Raw genomic sequence first — 12,662 nt, 5'->3', positions numbered from 1 at the left:
GAGAGCAAAAGTAACCTTTATACCAGAATACGGGGAAGGGATGCACATATGGAACAAATGATCTGATTGTGCTATCACATCACCAGGACAGTAAAAGGGGCTAAAAAAAAAAAAAAAATACAAATTAAACATGCCACATTCTTCAAGGGATATGTCAGGATGAATTACTGAGGAACCAGCCAGGTATCTTTGTGCTATACTTCCCATACCTTAATGGGCTTACCAACATTAGCCTGTAGTTATCCTTCAAGTCAAGTTCGTACTATACCCTGGCCATAGTTTCCCTACCCCCACCCCTTTTTTTCTTTCCCAAACCGATCAGTGAAAGGTACAAGTTTCTAAAGAGTGAAAACTAATATATTTGGGAAACAGAAACACTACAAAATGCAACTTGGCCCATAGTTGCATGTGTTCTGGAAATCCGTAACTTACCAGTACTAAGGAAGCCAAAAACACCAACCCGGTAGTTTGCTATCACAACAATGATGTTACTGATTGCAGCTAGGTATGATCCATCTATGGTTCCCTTTCCTGTCTCAGCATTGTCACTCCCTCCATTGTGGAAGAACAGGAGCACTGACATGTTTTTGATCTGCAGTGATAAAAAACAGGTTAATATTTTTATAGGCACCTCCTTCTGTAGGCCACTGATGAGAACACAAGCATCTTCCCTGTCAAAATTATCTAAGCCATTCACAGCTCTTTCATGGTGACCATGACAGCAGATCTGGCTATTTGTTAGAAACTCTGGGACTAAGTTGTCCATAACAAACTATATACTATCTATTTATATATACTATAATATATAATAAATATATATAATATAAATATATAATATATAATATATTATATATTTAATAGCATCCTGCACACTATGTCCAATATGGAGAAGACTTAATGGCACCACTGTGTTTTACCAGTCAACAACTCCACCAGTTAACACGAAGCAGACTGATTTGGCCCCAGAACATGTGGTAGGCTTGTCTTTACTGTAAGGTGTCCACTTTGAAGAAACACTAAGGCAAGCTCAAGAAATTGAGAAACTAGAGAAGGAAGAGGCCTGTTGGGTTGCCACATCCTGAGCAGGTCTAATTTGATATCTGCACAGTACTGTTTTCTACTCTCCAGTCTACTCTCAGCACTTTAAGACTCTGTCTTATTTCAAAAATTAAATTTAACAGGGCCTCCTCCACATCCCTTTCTCCCCCCACCCACAGAGCTTTTCCTCTGCTGAGCAATAGAGAGGACTCTGTCTCTGCACGGGTGGGATTCACCTCCCATGATGCACAAAGAAGGTCTGCCTCATGCTGCCCATATTATCGCTCCTTGCAGAACCATCAGTTTTCCATCAGAAATGGAGGATTTTTTCAAAAGCAGCATCACATGTGTGTGGACCCTCTCTGCACCTGCAGTAGGGCTGTGGCTGGGCTACATGACCAGCACAAAAAGCAGAACTGCCCAGGAGGCCTCAGCAAATACCAGTGGATTACAAATCCATCAAGATGACACTATGAAGAAACATCAGTGAAATGTATGAAGCTTTTTTTTTTCCTCCTTCCTGCCACAAAGAGCAGAAAAGCCTGTTGCAGCATTAGAAAGAGTTTTTCAAAGTGTAACCTCAATTTTTCATTCATCACTTTGATCCCATATTACTTCCTTTGGGACTACCCTGAAGGAGACTCCTCGTCTCTGCTCAGTAGCTTGTCATTCACACACTCACCCGTCCTGATGTCTGTTGCGGCAGCCGGTGGTGTTTTTCAAAGAAGGGCTGGTGGCCCCTCCAGCAGCATCAAAGTACATCTGAGGTTTGTTCTTTGCTGCAGCTAGAGGGCATTGGGCTCTATTGCTCTTATTTTCTGGAGGGAGCTTAGCTAAACACAGCAATTTCATCTGCTCTGGGAGAGGATGTTTCCAGCAAAAATGTGACTGACTATATAGAAGCAACAGCAGAGAAGCAGTGGTTGCAGCCTCATGCAAAAGTACAGGATAGGAGGCAAACTACCCTGAACTGCCCTTAATTTGTCAAGATTTGTACACTGAAATCCTACCTGCCCTCACTTATCTATCCCAACAGGCACTTCAGAGCCTTCTTATTAACACCACGAGGTTATCAAGAAAGCCCTCAGAAACGAGAAGCACTTAAACATGCCACTCTTCCTGGAACTTCCATTTCTAAAGAGAAATTGCCTAATTCATAAGGTCATGCCCTTGGTTCCCATTGCTACTCAACAAGCAGCACAGACGGAGGGAAGCAGATGGGGGAAAGAAAAAGATGGAAGAATCTGTTATAACATGAAAATTCATTATAAAGTACAATCAGACACAGACACTAAACTGGTGTTAAACACAACCTGCTCTGTCTCTGTCCTCTCAGCTCACCATGGTTAACTCTGAGGTTCAAAACGCGGATTTCCTGCATTTCCACAGCCTAAGTAACCATGACCTCCAGCTGCACTTTTAAGTCACATATTACATTACACTAAGCAACTTTACCCCACATTGCAGTGATGAAAATCTTAAGGAAGATGAAGACAGGAGAAAAGAGTTAAACAGAGCAAAACAAAGCCTGCTGCAACAGATAGGCAGCAATTCAGAAGAAAGATTTAGCACCAGACTGCACCTACTATTGCCAAGTACTGCACTTGAGACAGTGATTGGATGTGCAATTGCCATATTTAGCCTGCACTGAGAAATGACAGATCCCCCTCCCATGTATAACTGGGGTTTTAATCCCGAGGGATTTCAAACTCAGATCTTGTAGATCTGGGCATTTTAGATGAAAGCTGCTTAGTATAATTACCTTCCTATTTCTCATGAACCATTTTGACAGCATGACACAATTATTTCTATAGTATAATTGAAATACACCACACACAATATCTCATATCACCTATACTTATACTTGGTATCAAATAATTTTTGACTATACACTAGCTGCTGGATGCTTCATTTCAAAGAAAAGTAGATTTCTGCCATGCCTTGTTCTCAATCAAAATCAACCAACCAGTGCATTGAGATCTGTGAGGCAGAAGAGCTGTCAAGGCAGAAGATAAACAAGACCTTAACTCAAGCCTGGTGGAGTCAGTGGTAGTTTTTTCATCCACTATAACTTGGCTGTAGCCTCAGATGTAGAAATGTCTGCATCACCAGTACAAGACTCCAGCGTGGCAAACACGACAGCTGGGAGGAACTGGGTCAGCAAGTTCCCCATATCCAAATGCCAAAACTAGCCACAGCTGCCACATGGCTACTGATCAGTGCAGCATCTTGTTCTGTGCTTAGAAATGAAATGCAGTCATAGTTAGAAGTGTAAAATACCTGCAATCCCTTCCAGCTGGGAAAAGGTCAGGCAGCTCCTCAGCTAGCAGTAGGATTTCTTCTGGGGAGCCCAGCAGCTCTGCTGTGGTCTAACAACTGCAGGAGCTTAGGCCCCATACGCTAACCCTCAAGGGGAGGGAAGTTAGGCATCCACTGAGAAGCTGTCAGTCAGCTGGAAGTCCATAAGACTTTACAATGTTCACAATCATCATCTCCATCTTTCTCTAAAAGACTTAATGGGTTACTCGGCAGGGATATTTTTAACTCTTACTGAGGCAATTTCCAGCACTTCTAACACTATGATATTGCTCTGCAAGGAATTAAGTGCAACAGAGATGATGCAATAAGGATGGGAATAACACATGTGCAGGGGATGGAAGAAAGGTACACTTTCCACTCGTATTTAGTGGAGAATTTCAACTCTTGATCTTGCATTTGAACTTTTTGCAAATCAAGCTGAAACCCAGGTTTGCTTCGCTAGTGTGACAGGTGGTGATGGTTATAGGTGGAAAAAAGTATCTCAGAAGCGCCAGTTTTATTTGGAGGGTTATGTAGTATACGTAGCTATGGAACCAAAACGAGGTGATATCATTCAGCCTCTTCGATGCTTGACAATTAAAGAGTCCTTTGGTGGCAGGCAGCAGTTCTCATGTTGTGTTTTCATTCAGAATCAGAACACTACTGACTGAGCCTCTGCCTTCTCTGCTCTCCAGAAGATTTTATATTTGGTATTTACTTGTTAATTTAACTTTCCATGGGCTGAAAAAATATGACTATAGCTCTTTGTACATGAGTAAAAAATAGGGCTTACCACAAAAAGAAACAGGAAAAAGCCAAGCCTTCTGTTCCCAGCTACTTCTGCAAAAACAGGAGTTTTGGTTCTTTCTTATGCTAGGCTTATGGATGTTACATTCACTGACTTGAGTAAACCTAATTCTATTTTACACCTGAACAAAAGACAGAGGATTAAGTCCACAGTATTGCAAAGGAAAAAAGAAAAGTCTATTTGGTCTATCAGACAGGGGAAAATACAATGCTTTCAAATAAGCATCTGCTGTTTTGAAAGCAGCACTTAAATGGAGATGGCAAGCTGCCTGGGACAGTGACCTGAAGCTTTCAATAAGCAATGACTGTACTAAACTTAAAAGGACAGTCTGGTACTGCAGGGAGAAAATAGGCTGTTGGCCTTTCTAGTGATTTTAAAGGGCCTGAATGGAACTCTGCACACTATTGTCCACTCAATAGGTAGACCAGCTCTTTTCAGACATACAGGGTGACAGACAAGTTTCTTCTATAGCCATTGTCATCTTCTAAAAATTCTCAGTAATACATAAAGAAAAACTCTAGTCCTGTATTCTGGGTGCTTTCCTCAATGGGATTCATATGTTATTCCATGTCTCCTCCCAGCCCCCCCAAGAGGTTTGGCCAATTACCTCAATTTGGCCCTAACTTGAAGCTTTATTTTATATCTGTTTCTAATGAGAAATTCAAGATTTAAAATTTCAGAATGGTTGAGGTTGGAAGGGACTTTCAGAGGTCATCTAGTCCAGCTGCCACTGCCCAAGTGGAGTCACCTAGCCAAATGGCAACTTCTCAGATTGCACCGTTGGCCTAGTCATTTCTGAAAGGTCTATTTTTATGATCTGTGGGTTGGGCACAGATTTAGCAATGTTTACTACCCCCATTCCTCAACAGAACCCCCACAGATATTAGCAGGAGGATAGTAAAGATGAGGGAAAAAATGCTGTCTGCTGCACCTCGACTGCCGGTAGCTGTGAATGCAATGAGCTGTGCTGCATTCATTACTGTCTGCTGGAAAAACAGTCTCATTTCACTTCTGTCTTTAATTTCTCCTCCTTTGCCACCACCTTCCTTCTTATTTTCATTTCCTTCTCTGTATCTCTTCTTTCTGTCCTTTTAATTTTCTACCCCCTAAGTTATCCAAACAGGGCTCAGTGAGAACCTATAAGGAATAATCTTGTACTAGTAAAAACAAGAGAGTGCCTGATTTAACCTTGCTGGGCTTGGTGACCACCGCATGAAAAACAATCAATCACGCCCATTAAAAAGACTTTGAAATGAGGCAACGTTTAGCCACAAAAAGTCCTACTTATCTCCTACTTACAGTGGTGACAGGAACAAACACATTCAGATACAAGCAGTCTTCACTGACAGAATACGATAGGGCCTCTCCATCTCCTGGCTGCCAACAAGTTGCCCTAGAGACACAGATTGAGATGATTACAATAAAAAGACCTTGTATTCCTTTCCCACTGCTGCTATTTGATGCAGAATCGTTAAATCTGTGCACCTCAATCACATTTAGAATTATGTTCAACTATATTTTAGTGTGGTAGGTAAGAAATATGTGTGCTTGTATATAGACACACAAATGCACAAAACATGAATCAGTCTTCCAGATAACTGGCACCTCTTTAAAAAAAAGATTAGAACTCGAAAATAAGCCTTCAGATAACTATCACCTTACACAAGCAGCAAAAAATTAGCCACAGAAGGAGCAGCTCTGCTGAGGTAAGAGCAGCAGCACTGGGGGACTCCAGCACCAGCCTCCCCCTGCTAGCACCTGCACACCTATGCAATCTGCTCTTTCACTGAAGTGCCATTTATTTTAATTTCTAATGAACTGTGAGTTATATATCTAAAAATACAGCAAGATTTAAATTTTAATGCATTTTAAAAAAATCTTTGCTCTAAGTGTCATAGCACACCACTAACATTGCCCAGCAATGTTAAAGCAACCTTTCAACAGGAATTCAGCCAGCCACACACAGATCTTTTTCAGGCCATCATCTGTATGAGATTCATATGCTCAAGCTCTCTCCAGAGCAAGAACCAAGCGGATGACTTTTGCTGTTCAAATATAAGCTATTCTGAAGTAAGTTCCATCTATTTCACAGCCATATTTATATTGCACAGTGAATTATGGAAAGTATCACAAATTTTTCAGAAGGAATTTACAAGATTCTATGAAAAGCACAGTAATAACTTACAGAATTGTTTATAAATTATTGCTTTTAATTGCCTCATAAGATTTAACCTTGAAAATGTAAAGAAAGTTTCAGAAAATTTCTTGGGAAAGGAGGAAAAGGACAAGCTTTAGTTCAATTCTACAGAAGATTTCCATAAGGGAGTCTCACCAGATGGTAATATCACCCAAGAGCTTTCACACTGCAGTGGAGAAGCCCATCATCCCCAACTGAAATCATTTTAGCCTAAGCACAAATTCCCAGATAGGAACGTGGCCAGAACAACAGGCATAATGATGTTAATCATACATCACTCCACAGGGCACCTGTAATGATCGCGAGTGTTTTTTTGTTTTTACTTTTTCTCTGTTTTTTTTTAGAGCAGCTCTTCAAGAATCCCAGCACCTCCAGCTCCCAAGGTCTCCTAACACCATGACTGACTCTAGGGAAAGGCTGCCATCTGCTGAGGCAAGCACACAGCTCCTGCAAGAGCAAGAGATATTTTTGGAAGTCTTTTATCCACATCCTGGTGCAGGTCCAGGATGATAAATATGTATTTCTACTATCAGTAATGGCGCTGTGGCAATATGAACTTCTTGTATACACAAATGTTGTGCAACACAGATATACAGTCCTCAAAGACGTAGTCATCAACACCCATTATACACATGGAGACTGAGGCCCCTCTGATTTTTCAAGTGCACCTCTTTGATGATAAGCTTGAAGAGTGCTTTTTTTTACCTTAAATACATAACAAAAGACAAAGGCCAAGCTTTTCATCAGCATAAGGGATCACTGAAAATTCACAGATATGAACAGAGTAACTAAGATCCCTAAACTGCTTTGACAATCTCAGCCAGGCTCCTCATTGCAATACCAGGCAGGGTTTTCAAAGAGAGACCTTGGAGGCAGTTAGGTCTTACCAAAGGTCTAGCAACCTCCATGCTGTGGCTGCATACACAAAGAACTGATGGTATTAGTGGGTTAACCTTACACCACCGTGCACCTGAGGAAACAAGCAGCCACGTCTCACCAGATGCCTCCAAAATACACCAGCCTGTGTGGCTAATGCGGTTATGCAGTTAACACGCTCATGACTCAGGTGCAACCTGGAGCATGAGGCCACCAAAGGGCAAATGCTCTTTTAAGTCCCCAAGACAACAGCATGTCTCTTTCAACTCAGTAACATGTCTCAATTTAACTCAGAACTTAAAGTTCTTCACAGGCTTTGCTAGAAATTTGTGGTGATAAATCCCAACTAATGGAGTTTCACCCTCAGGGTGTGTTTCCACAGAAGCTGGTGGTGATCAAAGTCAGGGCTGCAGGGTGCCAGCCTCCCACCTCTCCTGCAAAAATTTAGCACATCCTCAGGCAGGTGACCTTTTGGTCAGATCAGCTAGCTATCTCTCTGGCTCTTCACAGGTGTGCAGACAGCACTGTGTCCATGAGGACTGCATGGCCGGCTGTGGCTGGGAGGAGAGCACACCATCTCAGTAGATCTCAGATCAGTATTAACTGCCTTGGAAGTACTTGAGTCACTAAATCTCAGCTCTCAGCCCTAGTTTCTAGAGATCCACCTGAAGGAGTTTCAGCAAGTCCTTCTACCTGGTTCTCTCATTTTCACTGTTCATCTTCAATCTCCTGTTTCTTGTTTCTATCACTTTTTTTTTCCCCTTGCCATTCTTCATAACTGCTAGGAAATGATCTGTTTTTTTTTAACTTAGAGGAATGTGATCAAGTTATCTCATATCGACTTCCTGTATATGTGTGCAGCATTGCTCACTCAGACTGGTTTTGTGTGTATTTTTTTTTCTGTGACATGGAGTAAGGGTGCACCATGAGAAAGACCCTAGAAAAAGTACTCTGCTTTCACATCTTGATTTGTGTTGTTGCTGTATTTCTGCTTACTGATTGGAAAAAAAAAAAAAAAGAAAAAAAGAAAACAAAATACCCACAGTCCTGACATGTTCCACAGCACAGATATTCTAAGTAGTCTCATCAGAATCTTCTTTTCTTTAAGAAATATACATAACTTTCCGTTTTGATTCTCCATTTCAACTGGAAATTAGACTTGTATCACAAGCCTAAATGAAACACTGCAAACATGCACAAAGGCAATGGTCACAGAGTGCATCCAACCTAAGCTCACTGAACACAATGTTGTCTACACACCCCTAAAGAGCCAAAGCCAGCCAAAAGGAAACATTAGACATAGGAATTTAGGAGGAATTTAGGAGGAATTTAGCCCATCTGGTAATACGGTTCTTAATGCATTAACAAGAATGTTTGGAACTTCTGTATTTTTCTCCAAGTCATTTAACAAATACTTGTATTTTAAGAGTTTCTGGACAGAAAAGTCTATTTGGGTCCTTCAGCCTGACCTCCTAGACCATAAAAGTTCCTGGTTAAATCAGAATTAAAGCATGCCTGTTTGATTCAATATTCCATCAATTTATGCCTCAGCAGAGGAAAATATGTATTTGTATAAATATTATAAGTATCTGTACAAATAGTTAGAATTAAAATGGATTGACAGTGGATGTTATGTGGGAAGCACGCATAGTTTCAAGGACTGAAAGCTGCCTTTTTTCATGAAGTACTTGCAGGCGTTAGTTCTTAGACAGAAAAGTGATTCTTTTTGCCAAACAAAGTCTCAAACCTGCATTTATCTGTACACTATAGGTTCTTTTGCAAGTAAGGACATGAATATCTTGGTCGTCACTCTGGCTACATTCACACACCTGTAAGAAACAATCAGTTCTTTCAGATGATCAAAGGACTTCCTTACCGAGCTGCCGTAGCATTCCAGGTTTCCACCCAAGAAAATGGCTCTGGAGGACTAAACCGTCTCTCAGCGAGTGGAGGAGCCGCATATGGAATCCCAAGGAATTGACGGATATTTCTCCACTCTGAGCCAATGCGGATTGCCTGGGATTTGCCTATCAAATCTCCATGGGATGGAATGTACACGGATGAGGTTAAATCAGATTCAGAAGTGGGCAGGAATAAATCTATTATAAAGGGCAGGGAGGAGAAGGAAAAATAATTTGTTTCAAGTTAGTATAATTTCAAAAATGCTTTCAGAAATGAAAATTAATCCTATTTTTAATTTTAAACATGGTATCTAATTCACTTCAGTAAATGGGATATAGGTAAGTCTGTGTTATCCTCTCCCTATAAAATATTTCATGCAGTGCTAGATATTAGCTAGTGGAAACATATATAACTAATACTTTCCAAACCTTTACCCTAACATTTCTTTCAGTAAGACATCACACAAGAACAAGAACGCATCTATAACATGGCAGAGCTATCTTCAGAGCTTCCCCTTGACTACAGAAGGCAAAATGCAAAACCTTATAAATATTTATAGCAGGTCAGAGAGAGCGCTTATTGGTCAGAGCTCATTGGTTTGGACTTTCACCAGGAAAAACTTGCACTTCAGTTCCTGTTCCATAATGACTATTTCATTATATGATTCTGAACAGCTTCAACAGGACACAGTGAATACCACCTATATCCAAACTCCCTACAGTCCCATGCCGGGTTACTGTTCTTCAAGTGGGAGTCATGTGTCCAAATGCATCTTTTAAGTCGGGCACATGTGCACCTTCTACATGCCAGAGAAGGGACTGCAACACTATAGGGTACCAGAGGCCCTCCATCACCATCTCTTGCCTTACATCGTGCTTGTGTACACTGTCATTTACTTCCACAAAAATTATACCCAGTATCTAAATTTTGGATCAAACATAATTGCTATCTGAAATTTAACTTTTTGCTGCCAGAAAATTGCAAAATATTATGGTTTTAGCTTGATCCAAAATCTTACATACAATGATTATCTGAACCATTGGCCAAACTAAAGAAGTGATTTTTTTTTGTTAATAATGCCTTACTTTAAAACAGAGCTAAGTGATATCTGGTACTACTATTAAAAAAGAATTTATTTGATAGGCAGGAATGAAATTCTAAGTTATGTGACCAAAAAGAAAGCCATTCTTGACTATCTAAACACCCAGTCTTCCTTTAAGCTCACAGTCTGTGATTTTGCTTTACTTGATAATAGTAAACCCCTTTTTCTTTCAGAAAGTTCAGACCTAGAAGTTTTTCACAGAATCCTCGGTGAATAGGAAAGGGAATATTCTTCTTTTCCCTCCATTATTGTTATCTAGTTTCTAATTACTTTAATAAACTGGAAAACAAGTCATCAGTGTTAAGCCAAAAGAAAGCAGCATTTTTTAAAGACAAGAAAAAAAACATACTTAGGTTTCCAAATAAGTGCATAGTTAAACAACAGAATTTTTAGTTATCTACAAAACTTCTCTTTCTCCCTTAAGTCATTTTGAGCTTTTCAAAAATATTAATTGATTTCAGAGGCTTCACAGATGGTCCTTGGAACTTTCCAACAGGCCTTGTGTTAGTCACAGACTTGAAAGGGAAGGACATACAGGAACAGAACCACTGCAGATGGAGAGGAAGGAGCTGAACTTTCATTAATGTGTTTTTGTTTTTTGTTTTTTTAACCATTCTGCACTTTGCAAAGTGTCTTTTGCAGACCAACCTTCCTGTATGATACTGCTTCAACGCAAGATTATAATATGACAACTTTGTGTTTTTTGATGAAAAGTATTTGGGGACATTTTCACATTCTGCTCGGCTTTAACTCCACTGAGACTGCAATGGATAACTGTCTAGGAGGCATCCACGTTGGTTTATGTCTGCTGAGTATTTCCTCACTCTCCCATTCATGAGAACGGTGCACAGGCCACCACATTTGAATTTCTTCTTCCACCACCCCTTTAACCTGCTCTTACCTTGTTTCCTATATACGTATGTAGCTGGTTCTTTGAGTAAAATCCGACAGCTGTGCCCTTGCAGGCTATGTGTGCATATCTGGGTATCGGGGTAAAAAAGGCATCTTATTGCTGATGGCTGGATTTCCAAGGAAACCACTGCACACAACTCATTCTTTGAGCAAGCTGTGAAGCAAAACAAAGAAAAGCAGATAAAATTTGTTTTCAAGATATTTTGTATGATGTTGTTATGAGATACTTAAAAGAATGGTTTTGCAGGTCAAGCATCAAGGATATGCTTATCTATAAAGCCGAATATTCAGACATAAATGTCCCCAAAATTCCCAGAAGTTTCTCCAAAAGAGTCAAAGGACAAAAGGGCATATTACCTTTAAAACTGAAAGAGATAGCTAGAGAACAGGTATCATAGGTTTTAGAAGAAGAAAAACATCTTCCAATAGAGTACTGAGGACCTCAACTGAATTCAAACAACCCACAGGGACAAAAGTGAACATCTCACTTATCCCACTTTGCACTTAGAGATAGGCACCCAAAATTTCTCCTTTTAAAAAGGTCCTTCAAACAATTTTAGGAAAAGGTAGGGGTGTGTGTGTGTGTGTATGTGTGCATCAACTGCACACGGTGCTCATCCTCATACAGTGAGGACCATCTTCTGCAGAAAGTAGGACCATTCCAAGGATCATCTTCTGCAGAAGGTGGGAACAATGACTTGACTTTTTCTGATTTCTACTCCTTTAGGAATGTGAGGATTTGACAGTCATATGAAGTTAATGAAGGACCATTTTGATGCAGTTTAGTCAGGTTCTTGCTTACAGAGATTGCCTTTGTTGGTACTATAAACCCAACCCCTGCTACACCCCAGCTCTCAGTGAACCTGCCTTCATGCGCCACAGCTATATACTCCTTTAATTGCTAGTAGGTGGTCTCTCATCTGCCTCACTCTTGTGGGTCCAGCTATACATAAGTAACTCTTAATTGTTCTTTATAAAATAATCCCATCATCCCTTTAAGGATTTGTTACAATATTTGCCAAATTGCCCAATACCTGGAGAAGCAAGAAGTTCTGAGCCCAAGAGGTGTCAAAACTACCCAACCACTGCACAGCACTTCACATTTTTGTTGGATCCTTCATTAGATAAACCAATTCAGATCTCTTCTCTCAAAGTCAGAAACACTGAGATGAAGTCATTTTTAAAGGTAATTGTATATATGTTAGAAGGTGGGGGGAGGGTGGGAAGGAACTGTTCTTGGTGTTTCATTCTCATGTGTCAGTATGTTCTACAAAGCTGTAGGAAAAACATTTCTTACCAGATAGACAAAAGTCTCTAGCAGTGGAGAAGTCATTGGATATATCCCTACTAACTTGCACAGCTTCAAAGTTTGAGATGGATGAATCCATGAGTACAGAGGACACATCTAAGGGTTGCCATATATCCAGATACTCTGTAAAATGAAGCATACAGAGATTACTTAAATCATTAAAAACTTCAGAGAAAATTAATACAGAAGGAAAAGCATTGTGGAGCTCCTTAATAAAAGA

At 40.2% G+C, this 12,662-nt stretch overlaps 1 protein-coding gene across 1 annotated transcript in view; it reads right to left on the bottom strand.

Annotated features, from left to right (window-relative positions):
* TG (thyroglobulin) overlaps nt 1–12,662 on the bottom strand; it is a 162,912-nt gene that overhangs the window by 70,989 nt on the left and 79,261 nt on the right. The window contains exons 36-40 of the mRNA XM_064507891.1: nt 12,431–12,565; nt 11,123–11,287; nt 9,094–9,316; nt 5,444–5,537; nt 433–592 (exon numbers count right to left, since the gene is read on the bottom strand). Coding sequence (XP_064363961.1) covers nt 433–592; nt 5,444–5,537; nt 9,094–9,316; nt 11,123–11,287; nt 12,431–12,565 — 777 coding nt within the window. The remainder of the gene's footprint in view (nt 1–432; nt 593–5,443; nt 5,538–9,093; nt 9,317–11,122; nt 11,288–12,430; nt 12,566–12,662) is intronic.

This window comes from Dromaius novaehollandiae, chromosome 2, assembly GCF_036370855.1.
Source record: "Dromaius novaehollandiae isolate bDroNov1 chromosome 2, bDroNov1.hap1, whole genome shotgun sequence".
NCBI classification, from domain to species: domain Eukaryota; kingdom Metazoa; phylum Chordata; class Aves; order Casuariiformes; family Dromaiidae; genus Dromaius; species Dromaius novaehollandiae.
The sequence above is the reverse complement of the archived record's forward strand: the minus strand, read 5'-3'. Positions and strand labels throughout refer to the sequence as shown.